This window comes from Sparus aurata, chromosome 5 (genome assembly GCF_900880675.1).
Source record: "Sparus aurata chromosome 5, fSpaAur1.1, whole genome shotgun sequence".
NCBI classification, from domain to species: Eukaryota; Metazoa; Chordata; class Actinopteri; order Spariformes; family Sparidae; genus Sparus; species Sparus aurata.
The window spans coordinates 8463474-8479963 of record NC_044191.1 but is presented as its reverse complement, the minus strand read 5'-3'; the positions used below and the strand labels follow the sequence as shown (position 1 = coordinate 8479963).

General features: G+C 41.0%; 2 protein-coding genes across 2 annotated transcripts; both read right to left on the bottom strand.

Moving 5' to 3' along the window:
• Positions 1–1612: 1612 nt before the first annotated feature.
• slc7a4 (solute carrier family 7 member 4) lies at positions 1613–11881 on the bottom strand. The gene is made up of 5 exons (XM_030417817.1): positions 11680–11881; positions 9063–10126; positions 7360–8066; positions 7002–7110; positions 1613–4263 (listed from the first exon to the last, which is right to left on the bottom strand). Exons 2-5 carry the CDS (start codon positions 10042–10044, stop codon positions 4049–4051), a joined length of 2013 nt encoding a protein of 670 aa, XP_030273677.1. The 5' UTR covers positions 10045–10126; positions 11680–11881; the 3' UTR covers positions 1613–4048.
• A 942-nt stretch (positions 11882–12823) lies between these two features.
• Positions 12824–16478, bottom strand: dgcr6 (DiGeorge syndrome critical region gene 6). The gene is made up of 5 exons (XM_030417736.1): positions 16093–16478; positions 15804–15964; positions 15498–15598; positions 14935–15075; positions 12824–14773 (listed from the first exon to the last, which is right to left on the bottom strand). The coding sequence occupies exons 1-5, from the start codon at positions 16194–16196 to the stop codon at positions 14696–14698; spliced, it is 585 nt and encodes a 194-aa protein (XP_030273596.1). The 5' UTR covers positions 16197–16478; the 3' UTR covers positions 12824–14695.
• Positions 16479–16490: the final 12 nt, after the last annotated feature.

The following is a 16490-nucleotide window of genomic DNA, read 5'->3' as shown; positions in this document are numbered from 1 at the left end:
CTTTTGATTATGTAATAGATTGGCAGAATGAAAGGTGAGTCATGTCTATTCTAAGATTAAAATGAAAAGTGTGATGAAGAGAGAATTGTTATTGTCCTGGGAGAGACAAAATCTACGCTGTAGGAACTGGTTTAAAAGACAGCGATTGAAGAAAATGGTTTAGAAAAATAGAAAATTGTCATAATAATGTCATTGGGTATGTATGTCATTTCTACCATCATGATCTTTCTGAGCAGCAAAAGGCTGCAATCCAAGGCAGATTCTATGAAATAAGATCATGTGCTACATTTATTTAACAAGTATAGAACGTTTTACATACTTAAAATGATATACCTATTCTGAACCTATATGAGCAGTGATTTAATACCAGAAAACCCAGTCATGATTCCTGGATATTAAATGTGCGGAAGCAGCTTAACAGATGAAGATGACAGAAAGAAGAGAGATATGCCACTTTTAAAAATTATTTATATATATATATATATATATATATATATATATATATATATATATATATATATATATATATATATATATATAGATATATATATTGAGTAATAAATCATTTTGCATGTCATGTTTAAAGAAAATTGTTGAAATAAGATCTGCAACAAGAGCCATTATAGGACCTGCAAACTCTTATGTTAGTGTGTAATGAGGGAAATGAGCAACCGGTCCCCGGCCATTATGAAAATAGCTCCCATCAATTCACTTTCAGTGTTTTTATCCTCTTTAATTCTTAAAATGTTATACATAATACACAGTTCACTTGTGAGCTCCGACAAGGAACTGCGAACACTGGTTTGTTGGTTGGTCTGTCAGTTGGATTAAAAAACAGCAACTACTGAGTCATTTTTCCATGAAACGGCCAAGAATGGAACCAACTGACTTTTGGTGCGGTTCTCTTAGGGAATATAGCATTGATCATGATGAAAAAAAATCAGACATATATGGGCGGTGTCTTTTGCAGGGATCCTTGATCTGGTAAATTTAATTTACGGCAAATCAGTTATGGATGGTTCGAAATTAAGAGTGATACAGGGCTATGGAGTTTGATATTGGATTTGGCTTGATTGAATGAAATGGGACTGTAGGGCTTTGGCGGAGGTACGCGCTCTACCGAGTGCTGTTCTAGTATGTCTATTTTTATTTCATTATATGTACACTATGTCCAGGTTTCAATCTAAATAATAATAAAAAAAAAGTATTTTGCTCTTGCCAGAAGGATTATTTTAACCCAAGCCATGACCATTCCCTAACCCTAAACAAGTGATTTGTGCCTAAACCTAACCAGATCTTAACCACAGTGTTTCCTTTTGCACAAAGTGCACAATAAACGACACATACAAGTCTTTGCAAATGTAGAGTTACCATCTAGCATCAGCCCTTCTTCTTCCACTACGTCTTCCTCTTCTTGTGAATATTTACTGTAGATATGTAAGTGTGTTGGTTGTTTATTACTGATCAGAACCAAGCCAACCCTAACACCCTGTAAACGCTCCAACTTAAAGATAGTGTGAGGAAGAGACCTCCCGAAACAACTTAGAAACAATTTTCCTGACTACTGTGATTCCCTGAGGCAATACTGCAGTCAGATTCGTCCACAATTTAGGTCTTTGTAAATGCTGCTTCAAAACATTTATTTTTCATTTATAACACAGTCTTTTGCATTTGATACAGACATACACGATAACAGAAAGATAAACCTGATGTGCAAGTACAATACTATTTAGAAGTAAGAAAAGGAGTGGATCATTTATAACTGTGCTTCCTGGCATGAAAAAGACAGAGAAAGAGGTGAGAGAAAGTTCAGCTTTCCAAAAAAAAAAAGCACCGCAGGATCAATATCTGCACCGGCTCCGACATCAAAAGCAGAACTGTGACACATAATTACCGGATAATAGTTTTCAATGTGCAAAGTTGTACAAAATTCTCTTGAACCTTTTTGAAATCATGCTAAAATGCCTCCAACTGTACATTCTCTTCCATGTTTGTGTTTTGGTTTAATTATCAGAAAGTATGACGTCCTGTGTAGGAGTTTTTATCAAACAGACAAATAAATGAAACAATTAAATCATAAAGACTGATTATTCTGAAGGGTTGCTCCACCCATTTCACACAGTTCTCAAAGTGTCTTTATAGGACTTGGGGAGTGCTACCGCAAGAAAGAAGTAGTATGATGCCCTTTGTGGATTTAGAGATAGCTGCATGTAATCGGATACATTTGCCCGAGTGATGTAATTCCGTGGATAAGGTGCATTGTGGGTAAAACAGTAGCTAGGTTTTGAATCAGAATACTTTTATTGTCATTGCACAAGTCTACAACGAAATTCTAGAGGAAAAGGAAGACAAATGCGTCGAATAAAAAAGGACATTATCTCTGTTTCTACTGTTTACTGTGCGTTTAAACTGTCAGCGAGTCGGACAGTCCAGACCAACGGATAGCCCACATTACCCACAATGCAACACAGTGGGGGCAATTTATCCAATTACATGCAGCGTCCCCTGGAGCCCCAAATGATTTTACACTACTTTTATCACATATGCAGTAGCCAAAGCCTGTTTTAATGTGTGAAATTGGTGGAGTTACCCTTTAACTTTGGGATTCAGTCTGCATTAACTACAACATGTTTAAGGCCATTGGTTTTATTATGTAATACATGCAAACACAAACTAAAATGAATAAAAAAAACATCTTTTTTAATATGTTAACCTATCTAATAAAAACTAAAGCCTTATGTTCCCTTATAGACATTTTTGTCTGCAAGTGTTGGCTTTGGGAATGTTATCTGTGTGATGTGAGCGTTCTCACATATGTGCCTTTCTCTAATCTGGGTCAGGCTGCAGACTGGCGACAGGGACTGCTGGAAATCTGCCGGGATTACAGAGGCCTCAGAGAGATGAAGCACATCCCAGGTTTAATGGAACAACCAATGTCTGCCCGCCTGACAGCAATCTACCCTGTGTGAAGATTCCCATCGATCTGTGCTATCCTAATTTGTCCAATTATCTAATCATCTCTCAGTCATATGACTATAAAGCTCAATAATCTGTGTGCTTTCATTTCTAATCTCATGGCGACAGGGTACAAGCGGGGGTGTGAGGGCTGCTGTCTAAATGTGTGTGAGAAAAGACTGCACAGGAACGAGATCGGTGACACAAAAAAGAACAGGGTCATGGGACGGGATTAAGGAGATTAAGCGAAGCACTGAATTGTTGTGGAGCCACTTAAAAGGTGAACACAAAACGCTGATGAAGACTAATAAGAGGTACATGCGAAACATATAACAAAGACAGGTGACACAGAAAAAAAGAGAGTGGCAGAAAAAGGAAAACTCAGAAAGAAACTGAGCTAATTTGAAATGTATAAAAGCAGAATAGCTATAGTGATAATAGAAAAATAAATACATATTAGAATATGGAGTCAAATAAACCACTAAACTTAGGGCAGAAAGGGAACATGGACTAAACAGATCCAAATGATCAGGGGTCTGTTGCTTTCTTGAGAGGAGAATAATTTGAGAAAAAGGCAAAAATGTAAACTCACAAAAGTCTGTGCATTCCTCTACTAACTTAAAAAACATGCAATAAACGAATTCTTAAATTTTCTCAAAATGATATTTTTCCCAAAAAACAAAACAGACGTGGGTTATCTTCCACCAAAAGTGCAGTTTGTCACAAAGAAAGCACCAGATATATAACCTATAACCATGTGGGATCTGACAAACTGGGCAAGGTTGCAAGAAAAGAGCTGGTCTTAAAGGATATAACACAACTTTGATGCGAGGAGTTCACGGGACAGTAATAAAGCTCTCTACTGTACATTCGAGTATTACAAGATATACAAATATGCTTCACATTGAGACAGAGAGCGTGCATCCCACTCTGTGGTGTGCTTACATTTGCAGAGCAACGAGTACAGACTGTGGCAGGCCGGTCACACGCTAAAGGGAGTGAGCTACAAAGAGTACACAAGTAATAGTACAGCGTATGAGTGGCAGACAACAGATAATACCAGGCAGTAGTACTGACTATGATTGGTCACACATCATCTCTTTCCTGTGTACTCCTCAGCTGTCGAGTCAGAGGAGGGGGTCATGTGGTGCGCCGAATCCATCTGTCCTTCGGGCTGGACGGACTGCACTGTCTCTACCAGGCTGCCGCTGGGTAGAACCACGTACCGGGCGGCCATGTCTTTGGGCTGCAGCTCCCGCAAGCCCTCCTTACTGTGCCAGATCCCGTAGCCAAAATACACAAAGAGACCTGGGAAAGAGACAGCACCAAACATTTGTAACTGCAGGGACAAGAATAAAATATGGGTGAGTGCCATCATGTGGGTTTACAAAGGTTTGATTACAGTGATATGTTGATGGCTTTCATTTTCTATTCTCCACGGGCAAAATCAATGCGTTTGCGTTATAAAAACAGACTCTTGTAACAGCTCCGATGTTTCAATTTTTAAACATACTTTTTGGTATACCCTAGGGTCAATATGCTCTTAACGCTAAATTCAGCATGCTAACTTGCTCACAGAGACAATGCTGACATGCTCATACTAAAGATATGTAACATTTCTGCATTCAAATGTCTAAAAATTACCCGACCTTGATATACGTTGTTCAGCTGTGTACTTATATCATCCAAAATGTTTCCTAAAATGTACAAACCCAGAGAAATTCATAATTTTACTCAGGCTAACGGCGCGTTTCATTTGGTCACCTGCAGCTATAATTTACTGGAAAATACATCAGACGATACATCAGAGCATGACAAAAAAAGTCGTGGCAAGACAAATAGCCTATGGGATTTTTCCATTAGATTTTGGAGTATAGAGTGGTGTAATGATGAAGCATTTTTGTGGGCTAACCCTGAAGTTAATGTCGCCCTGGTCCCATGTCAATATTTTTCCACTGGATTTTGGAATGTCACCTGAAATGATCTCTGTGTCAAACACAAGTCAATGACACAAGTTTTCTTCAGCAGGATGATCTTCACAGATGAACAGCCACTTTTGGGATCTTCAAAGGGTGATTTAAATCGCTAGAAGTAAAAAGCTAACTACATTGCAGTTGCATGATTTACACGTCACCACCACTAAGTGTCTTATAACGCAGTGACTGAACACGTTTCCATAAATTGATCCATCTACAAGTTGAAAAGTAAAAATTAGAATACTTTTGCAACTGAAGTCCACCAAAATGTCCAAAACTGCAAACTGATTTCCAGGTTTTGGGACTACAAACTACACCAATATATTGGATAAAATGAGCTCTGTAACAAATACATTCATGACACTTTATGATACTTACAAATTTTGTTCAGCATGATCATCTTAATAAATAAACACCCCTTTTATGATTTGTGAAGCATAAATGAAACCGACAGAGGTAAGAGGCTAACGTTGGCTATAAAATACTACAGCGCAGTCGCATTACTTCAAAGTCATCACGAGTAAAAGTTACTACTCTATATACACACTAAATTGGTTGCAGAATAGTTTTGCAACCAATGTGCACCCTCTACAGACGGAGTCTCCCTGTCCCGCGTGATGATGTTTAATGTCCGTGACAACTTCTGCAGTCTCATTTAGCCACTTGTAAGCAACCGCTATCTTTTGAGCATGTAAACTCTTTTAATTCAAGCGTGAGGTATTAACTGACATATTTTATGTTGTAGTTAAAACATGAAAATATCTTAAGCCTGCCTTAACCACAGAACTTATTTTTGGCATATAACTAAAGACCTATTTGAAAAACCCTTTGAATTCAAGACGAGGGAACTCTGGGTTTTAAAAACTACAAACAATGAAGACAACAACGATATACGCCAGTCACAATTGTGCTAGCGTGCCACGGTGAGCTAATTAGCAGTGAACACACATTATAATGGAGGCTGATGGGAGTGTCGTAAGTTTAGCGGACCTTTCATGTTAGACAATCATCTGTTAAAGCAGTTTATCCTGACGGGAATTAATGTGTGTGCCAAACTTCATTGTAATCCATCAAGTAGTTGTTGAGTTGGGTTCTACATTCTGCACCAAAATGGAGCAACAACACACCGTCAGGCCATTGACTGACAGAGCAAGAATTCCATTCCAAGAGCCATGGCTACAAAAGAAGCCCTCTGTATATTAAAGCTTTATATTAAGTCAATGAAATCTAGTACTTTTGTCAATTTGGATGTACTCTAGTGTAATATTGATTACTTGGCTTTAACTCCACCCAAACTCTCATTTGAATGAACAAATGTCCCTCTTTTTCCTCTGGTGGCCATTACGGGAAATAAGTGGCCATTTCATCTCTTCGTCTTCTCTAGGGAAAGGAAAAGAGCCCAGCCTGGAGCCCTGTCAAGTGTTATATTCCGTGCTGGTGCATCTTGTTAACTTGCTGCAGGCTGACAGCAGTGTTTAAATGGCTTACTGGTCCAGAGAAGCCTTAAGCTAATGCAGCTAATCATGTTTCCCCAGTGATCCCCCCCCCTGCCCCTGACTGACAGGGCAATAACGCTGTCTGACCACCTTCCTCACAGAGGGTTGCTGACTAAAAGGGACAAACTTTCTCTATTCCCTCAGAGTACAGAAAATGTTTAATCTGATGATGTAACACTCACGTACATTTTGTTCACTAGCAACAGGAGGCGGACAACCTCCTGTGCTGGTACAGCAGGTTGTCACTGAGCACATACACACACATTTGTTATAATGTTAATATCTGTGCAGTCTTCAGTTGAAAATTTGATTGTAGAGTAGTTTTTTTTTTCTTCACAGTTTCAGTGCATGCAGATATTGTCTAATTTGAAACATGTAGCATCGCAAAAGTATCCAAATATTGATAGTTTTGCTAACTTTACACTTTGGATTAGTCCCTCTTTAAGCAAACGAAATTACCCGAACCACCTTAGTTTAGAGAGGAAGCTGTTTACCCAGTGCATACAATACCATTTATTCCACACGTTTCTCTTCAGCTAACCTGTTTTCTGCCTCAGTTCAGGTGGTTTCTTACCTACAGCGATCCACACGGTGAATCGAATCCAAGTTAGAGGGCTGAGCTTCATCATGAGGAATACGTTAATTAAGATGCTGGCACCTGGAGTCAATGGAACCAAGGGTACCTATACAACAATAAAGCATTGGTCATTGTTAATGTGGTTTTCATGACAGTTGGTTTTGATAAATGTTTCCTTTTAATTGAGGCAGATTGTTTAGCTGAGCAAATTGTAACTTGTGCGTTGCTGCCAGGACAGTGAGTTACAAGGAGCAAGTTAATTCATCGACCAAACTACAAGTGAAAGTTGGCAGCATTCATTCACCACAGGACACACAGTACTGGTTAATCGTTGTAATGCCATTAAGGAGCTCACCTGGAATGTTTTGCTGTTTGTTTGAGGCTCATGAATCCATATGAGCGTCATGCTGCCAACAAACGCTAAGCTAAAAATCACCAGCAGCGTTGTGAAGCTCCAGAGCGGCAGCTGCAGCTGTTTCTGTCCGAATTCTAGCACGGCACAGAGGGAGACCGAGCTCACGATCAGCGTCAGCACGCAGAAGGCCACGACCTCGCCCGGCTCACAGTCCCCCAGCAGCCTGCCCAGGTACGGTTCCCAGAAGGCCTTCAGCTGGCCAACCCCACGCCGTTCTGCCGTCTTCTGCCTCTCCACCAACTGGAGTTTGTCAGAGAAGGACTCGTACTGCTTCAGCTCCCCGCTGTCCTCTGTTATGGTCTGGGACTCAGAGGGGGCAGGGGACGGCTCAGCATTAGGGTTAGGAGATGTGGAAGCGGTCCCCTTGTCGCTGGTTTTCTCGGGCTGGAAGCGCAGCACGATAACACTTGCTGCCACAAAGGAGTACGCTAGAAGGGTACCAATGGAGAGAAACTGAACCAAGGCCTCCAGGTCAAAGATGAGAGACATGGTGGCCATGAGGATCCCAAACACCAATATAGCATTGACGGGGACTTTGGTGACGGGGTTGACCCGGGAGAAAAAGGAGAAGAACAACCCGTCCTCCGCCATGGCGTAGACAATCCGAGGCAGGGAGAAGAGATTACAGAGCAGCACAGTGTTCATGGCTAGAAATGGGAAGAGACAGTCATCATCACAAGATTAGTCATAATATGCACTGATCAAACATAATGCATGGCCATACAACAGTCATTTAAGGTGTCACATGTTTTCCCTTTTACTTGTAGGGCCATTTATTCATCTAGATTGTTTTGATGCAAGTTGCAAGAGTTTTGGAGATATCAGTGACGGAGGTGTCTGCTCTCTCTTGAACGTAATGGAACTAGATGGCACTAGGTTTGTGGACGCAAGGCTTGCTAACTAAACAAGCTACCGTTAAGGTGGACCAGAGGTGGAAGTTACGAAGTCCAAATACTTGGTTTCGGTACTTTAATTTGAGTATTTAATTTTCTGACAACTTTTTACTTTTACTTCCTACAATTTAACACAAATATCTTTCTGCTCCTTACATTTTCAAAGCAGGCCTGTTTCTTCAGTTTTAATGCGTTCGAGGGGAGGTATTGATTAGTTTTATTTTGCCATCCCAACATCACAAGACTGATTTCAACGTGTCAGTGCATATCATCAAATAATGTTGAAATAAGAGTCGGAAACAGAGAGGGTCACAGGAATGTCTTTTTTTTTTTACAAGTATCTGTACTTTTGCCAACTCTGCAGATCTACTGAGTAGAATAACATTGATGTTCACATCCTGCACTGTCACAAGCCTCTCATCATGGGTAGATGCATGCTATCTTCAGCGTGGTGATACGGTGCGGTTCGGCAGGAATAAAATAGCTCCTAAGTGAAACAGCTTGCACAGCGAGGTCTGCAGGTTAGTCTCAAATTATTTTTTTATGGCGCTTTGAGCATTACAAGCCAAGTGCCATCTACTTTAATTAGAGCGAAGGCAGACATCTCTACATTTGATATCTACAAAACTCTGCACCTCACACCAAAACAATCTAGATGTACAAATAGCAGTGCAGGCAATATGTATTTTGGACTAAGGGTTGAAACGTCCCCTTGAAATCGTACTTATCAATTTAAGTTCGTTAGCTCACCACAGATGGAACCGACTGCCACAATAACACCAGCCCAGCTGTAACCACGGCGGAAGAAGGCGTCAGCCAGAGCTGAGTTGGGGTCCAGCGTATGCCAGGGTACCATGAGTGTGAGCACCGTGGAGACCAGGATGTAAGCTGTTGCTGCCAGTCCGAGAGAGACCGCCGTGGCAATGGGAACAGCTTTCTGTGGATTCTTTGCCTCCTCGCTTGAGGATGCAATTACATCGAAGCCCACAAATGCGTAGAAGCACGTGGCTGACCCTGCCAGTATTCCAGAGAGTCCAAACGGTGCGAAACCCCCTTCTTTCTGGCTCCAATTGGCTGGTTCTGCCAGCATAAAGCCAAAGACAAGTATGAAAACGATGACACCCATACTTATAGTGGAGAAGATATGGTTAAGGTAAGAGGACACTTGAACTCCAAAGGAGATAAAGAACGAGGCAATGACTAGAATCCCTGCTGCAAGGATATCTGGGTAATGGGCGAGGAAGGGCACGTTCCACTGCATAATGTGCGTCTCCGTGAAGTTCTGGATGGCGTGGTTAAAAATGGAGTCCAGATAGCCACTCCAGGCACGTGCCACAGCAGCGCCGCCAATCATGTTCTCCAGGATCACATTCCAGCCGATGAGAAAGGCCCAGATCTCTCCCACAGAGACGTAGGTAAACATGTAGGCAGATCCCGTTTTGGGGATGCGTGCTCCAAACTCTGCATAACAAAAGGCGGCCAGGAGTGAAGCGAAACCAGCAAAAAGGAAGGATAGGATGATAGCAGGCCCCACCATATCTTTAGCCACTGTTCCTGTGAGGACATAAAGCCCGGAGCCCACCATACCACCAACTCCCATCAGAGTCAGGTCCAGGGTGGAGAGGCAGCGTTTCAGCGACGTGGCCATCATGTCATCATCCAGTGTCTTGAGTCGGTTCAGTCGCTGACAAAGGCGCACCGCCGGGGTGCAGCCTCTCGGGCAAGCTGCCATAGCTACGGAGTAAGACAGGCCAGCTGGGCAGGAAGTTGTTAAAACCGTCTCACTGGATCCATTACCTGTCTATGAAGCTGACCTGCAAGACAAAGGTGTACGTCAGAAGAGGAACAGCTGCTGCAGGTTCATGTGGCCAGACTTATTAAACCTGTTCCACATCCAGGAAACACAGAATGATGGTGGGTCGTGATTATGGGTGAGGTCTGGTGTTCGGATTAAAAAATTCTACACAAAAGGTCTTCTTGAGGAACCAATCTATACTAAGCTAATTTCGACACAGAACAGCTTGGCCTCTATATTTAAGGACATTTTTGCTTCATCTTTGGAGTCCATGCAATGAAAGCAATGAAGACTAGTAGGGCTATATTTCTCAATTAATGGTGCACTGTGTAGTTTTGGGAATATATTTAAATTAGAAGAGAAAGATCTCAATTTACTTTTTCTTTTTTTTTTTTAAAAAAGCCTAAACAACCTGAATAAACAGACTCTCTTTGTTTCCATGACTGAATAAACAGAATAAACAAGCTGACCTTAAAGGACAACACAATCTCATACTGTTTTATTACTTTGTTTATATTTGGCGGACCCTGCCACCTCCCTAGATTCAAACATTGTCCAGGGGACCTTATTTTCCTCTGAGGACAGCTTGTTTGTTCAGTTATGGAAATGATACATTTTTCTGATATTGTATTAGCACCTCATTAATATTGTGAATTTTGAAATTCTGAGTTGAAAAAAAAATGACCCAGAGTGATTCAACTGGTGAATGTTCAGTACCTACATTCAATACTATTTTGATTCACATAACATGAAGACATGAATAGGCATATTGTAATTCAAGTTGGTTTAATTGGATGTAATATTGTTATCATACAGCACAACTGTTACAACAGTGCTGAGGTAACATTTAGCTTTTTGACTAATGGCAAAACTGAATATTTCTATTGCATTACGTCATGTGAAACAATCAAATCCCTCACAGGAGTCAATAACCCTTATTGAAAGGCGTCCGTTAACACTTTATTTGTCTTATCTAGATTTTGCATGGAGGCCTTGATGTGTGGCACAGGGCCGGTCCACGTCATCTAAAGGGTATCCGGTGCGCTGATGTGTAAAATAAAAGCCTCCAATAAAGTCACGATGGATGATGTTTTTGATTTGCATGACTGCCGACAAAATATTCGATCTGTTCATCTGTGAGGAGCAGAAATCATCCTCCCGGCGCAACATCCGACTCCTGCCCTCGCCAGGCATATGGCGACAACAGGATGCCTCCGTTATAATTACGTAACGCTTTATTCCCCTCTAGAGATAAACCCACTGCCGTCAACTACAGCACACGTCCACACTAGGCTCGTTCCACTGTGCACCGAAGACCGCACAGCCGCCAGAGCCGTGCAGATAGGCGACCGGTAGGATTGGCGTCGTTTTAACGCCTGATCAATAATAAATTACAAAATGGAAACGGAACGCAAAAAGAGGCTCGTTGGTGCGTTAGGCTTCCTGGACATCGACATCGCACTTTTAAATCGTGAGGCGCGTGTGATCATTTAACGGGACTCCCTTTGTCAGCGCAAAACCAAAAAAACGACATAACGTGTTGGAGCGTAAGAGACAAAATGATCGCTTTACCGTGGTTGTTCCGCGTCTCTCATGCGTGCTGCAGGTCTGCTGCTGTTAGAAGTTGCCGGGATGCATCCTCGTCTGGTGATGGAGCAGAAGGTGCGCCTAGGAACACCAACATGCACCGCCTGGGCTGCTTCTTAAAGGCGCAGGCACCGTGATGATCCCGTCCAGAGGGCTTCCCCACTGCGCCCCACCCATAACACGGCAGATTATCTGGAGCCGGTGGTCCCACAGGGGGTCCCCAGATCCTGACTACAAGGTCGCTGAATACAAATGTTTGAGAGTCTTGCCCATTGTGTAAGATAAGTTGGGTAAGCAGCTTACATAAGTGAAAACTGTCAGCGGAAGAAGTTCTCTTAAGTAAAAGTACTTTAAAGGGGCAAGAAATTCAAACTCAGAATTGTAATAGTTACAATATTAAACAGCTCATAATGCAAACTTAGAATTGAGCTTCTCCTTCATTAAAATCAACAAAGTGTTCTCAGAGGAATCATTTCCACAGAACACTGTTTGAAGTTCGAAAGGTGGCAGGGTCCGCCAAATATAGACTAAGTAAAATCGTATGAAATTCTGTTGTCCGGAGGGTCAGTTTGTTTATTGTGTTAATTCAGACATGAAAAGGTCAGTCAATAAAGATCATTTTCTCATCTGATTAAAATGTATTCCCCGAAACTGCACAGTGCACCTTTAATAGCACACTGAAAATCTGTTCTAATATAGTCATGCGTTTTTAAATTCTACTTGAATAAAAGATAACCTACTACCTCCAAATTGTCGTGTCAAAAGTAACTCACTATGCAAAATGGCCATTTTTAAAGCATTTAATTGTGGAGCCTTGAGGCTTCCTGTAGATAATATACATCTTTAGGGAGCTATGGGTGCTAAATATATAAATACAAGAGATTTGTTCTCAGGATGCACAACGTGGAGTTTTTCAGCTGATTCCGATAATGACTCATTTGTACATGTGCAAAGATAAAAGAATGTGTTTTTTGGGACTCCGTGGGCTCTTTATGAGTTTGTTGCGGGGATGTCCACAGTTTTATCATTCTTTTCAGGACATGATGACCTCAGGTCTATCCTAAGTCTCCTGTGAGGGTATGTGGCAGCATTAATCCACAAGAGCTCATTATATTTAATAAGATAACCATATGTATTGTGTGTTTATTCAAAGTAACTTTTGCATTAATGTAGTTAATTGTAGCACAACCTGGATAAGCTTGAGTACAAGTATCAAAACATTTTACTGGTTCAGTGTTTTTTTAGTTCAAGTGACAAATTGACTTCATTAATACAAAAATAAAATGTTACATAACAGGATCGCGCTTCCATAAATAGAAGCAAACATTGATCACAAGAGGTCAAGCTGAGATATGTGAGCACAGTAAATCACAATGTTGTCAGGTGCCTGAGCCTGGAGCCTTTATAGGTGATCATAAAAGTCTTACATTTGGTCAGTAGTGTGTTAGAGGATTGATGAGACATGACACCTAGACCCAACCAGAGGGTTAGCAGTAGCATTCTAGACCATTTACAGCATATCCATGATGAATATACTCAAGAGCTTATAGTCCAGCTGGGATGAAATAAACATATCCATCTCAGTTTAAGACACAACTGGTCTGGGATTGGTAGTGTTAAAGAAAATACTGTAATCCTAAAGCTATGTCTTTTAGATGAAGATGACAAGCCAAGACATATAAAGGCCATAGATTCTGATCAGCTGCAAATATTCATTTTTTTCAAAAACTGATGAAGCGACCCATGAACAGGTGCACGTCTTAATTGGCTACATGCAGTGTTGAGCATTGGCAGCCTCCCAGTGAAATATCTTGGAACCCAGTGCTACACAAAATACTGAACTGCGGACGATTCACATCACTGATAACAGAAAAAAAATGTGTAAAATTATTCCCAGAAGAAATTTTGAGAGACTTTAAAACATTTGTTTTTAAAAACACAGATTCTTGTAATGGACACACTAATATCTAATGCAACTGTTCATACTGAAGCCTATATTTTATCATTAGATTGTTGCTTATTTGTTTTGTTTATTTATGGAACTGTAAGCATTAATCAACACCGACATTTTGAAAAAAGAATCAATGTAAAACATAGAGGCTTAATTTGCCTCTTTCGTACCAACACAACTGAAACAAACTGATAAAAAACATTATAAACAATAGTTGTAAAAATGAAAATAGAAAAAAATGTAGGAAACGTATCCAAATACCTTTCAAATAAATAAGGCAACGTCTGCTCAAAAGAAAAAGTCAGTAACTGGAACTCACACATTTTACATCGTGCTCGTCTTTTAACATGTAGAATCAACATCCTGAGGCTGACAGAAGCTGCTCCTATTTTCATGTTTCTGGTGGCTGATTTACATCACCAGCTTGTACACAACCCTCCAAAACAACTTTCACCATCACAGCATGGCAAATGTGGAAAGTTATAGGGTTCAGCTTTAATATTGACGTCAGTGCATGACTGCTGCTCAGAGTTGGATCTACAGTACACACTAAGCAATAAAGTACTACTTTTCCCCATAAAATGGTGCTGACATCTCCACAGGCATCAGGAGGCTCTTCCAGAGAGACCATCTCACACTAAACCTAACTGTATCCAACTCTGTGTTCTTCAGTAACACATCAACCCTCGCACTTTCTGGCGGAGCCTGAAAGCTACACTACTCTGCTTAAATATGCACAGTGTTTCTTCCAGCAACTTCCTATTTTCACAATATGTGACACAGCATTTAAGTGCTTTATAATCTCCGTTGCCACAGCCTGCTACTGCACTCTTCCAGGACTAGAAATGTCTCACTTTCAGCACAAAAATCCTGCCTTCTCCTGCAGGTTTTGATGGTGAATGTCACACACAATAGACATTTGTGGAACATGTTGTTAAAGAGAACAATGTCACACGTTAACCAACACATTGAATCTCACAATTACAGAAATGTGAGCATCCAGTCTCTGGCCATTGCATGTTTTTTTCCCTTCTCTTTTGGCAACATTTCTCAAAAGACTCCAGACTGCGTCTCCTTCTGTTGAAGCTTGAGTATCAATTCAAGGAGGTTCATCTGCATTGTCAGCTCCTGAATAACACAAAACAGCGGAAAAAAGCAATTATTTAGGACACACATTGCCACCTGCTGGACATCTGTCTGCATCACAAGTGCATACCTTCTTTGTGCTGCTACCTTTTATGGTTTTAGTATACATTAAACTGAAAGGAGTAGATGATGCAGATGCCAACCTGAGGATTAGTGGTGATATAAAACCCAGGGACTCCAGCCTTCTCCAGGGTGTTTTGCTGGTCTATCACTTTTTGATCCATTTCCGCTACAATCTTCTTATCCATCATTCTTTGTTCATCTTTCACACGGATTTCCAGAGCCTGAACAAAAAAAAAAAACACACAAATGTTAGAAAACCATAAGGTATATGGAAATTGGAGTCCAACCGATATATAGTGTAGTACGCGTAGTCTGATATAGAACTCTTTAAAGGGGAATTAGGATACAGAAAAAGATGCTGGGGGTCATTAATAATTATTGAATTCCCAATTAAGTTTACTATTTCACTGTGCCAGAGTCATTATAGACATTCAAGTTAAACTCTAAACTATCCCATCACTGTTACATATCGATGCAAGTGTTTGACCACATCTGAGGGATCAGTCAAAAATGCTGAAATCACACTTTCCTACTCCCCAATGCAGGGGCTGGCATCTGTCACATAAGTCTACATAGAGTGAGGGCTCTGATGGGAACAACCACATCTCCTTTAGTGAGAAGTATCAGCATCTCAGTGCTTTACCTCTAGTTCTGCTTGTTGGTTTGATTTGAGGAGAGCAAGGTTGTGAGACTTGCATGACTGCAGAGCATCCTTGTGCTTTCGTGTAAGATCTTGTTTCAGTCCTACACATAAAAGAAATATGAACAGTCAAGCATCACACTGACATTTGGAAACATTCGTTTTCACTGAGGGCCTGTTCCAGGAAGCACGTTTGGCGCTTTATATAGGTCTTGACTTGAGAGGTTATTCAGGTAACAGGCATGGACTTGCTTCTTGGGACAGGCTGCTACAAGTCGCGCCATATTTACAGTTATGTAGAGCACGAACCTTGGTGTTCACAGTGCAGCTTCTGCCTCTGGTTGTACAGATTTTTCTCTGTCAGGTGCTGAATATCCAGGAGCCCCTGCACAATGTCATACACAGTCCCATCTATGAGCGCTAAAGCCAGGTCACTCAGTGTGTTGTAGGAGAGGCGCTGCTGGAAGGAGCTGAACACAAGACATCGTCAAGATGCGTTTATAAACGCACGTCCAGGTAAAACTGAGACAAGTAGCTTACTGGTATAGCTACTTCTGTCAATTTCATGTGAAGGAGTCTTCCATGAAGGTAACATTACCTTGGTAAATCTTTGACTAAAGTCTGTAGTTCAGATAACAGGTAGTAATGTCTCTCTTGCTGTTTCGTGGAATCACCACCACTGACTCCGGGGTAACCATCCATCTCCTTGATTGACGAGATGAGAATACCGAAACATTTAGCTAGCTAGCTACAAGTTTGGGCTAGTTTAACTATTCTTAAGTTAAATGTTCTCAGAAACAAAAAAAGATGGTATTTAATGGAGACTAGTTTGATTCCACTAATGCATGCAAGTTAACAAAACACGGTTACATTTTCTAAACCGATTGAATATGAAGAAAGTGATAATTTTTAAGCTGTAGATTTGTTCGTTGTTTGTTAGCCTCCATTCACTCCGATGAGGACCCCTAAGTAGCTGCCCGTGTGGCAGCCTGTCTG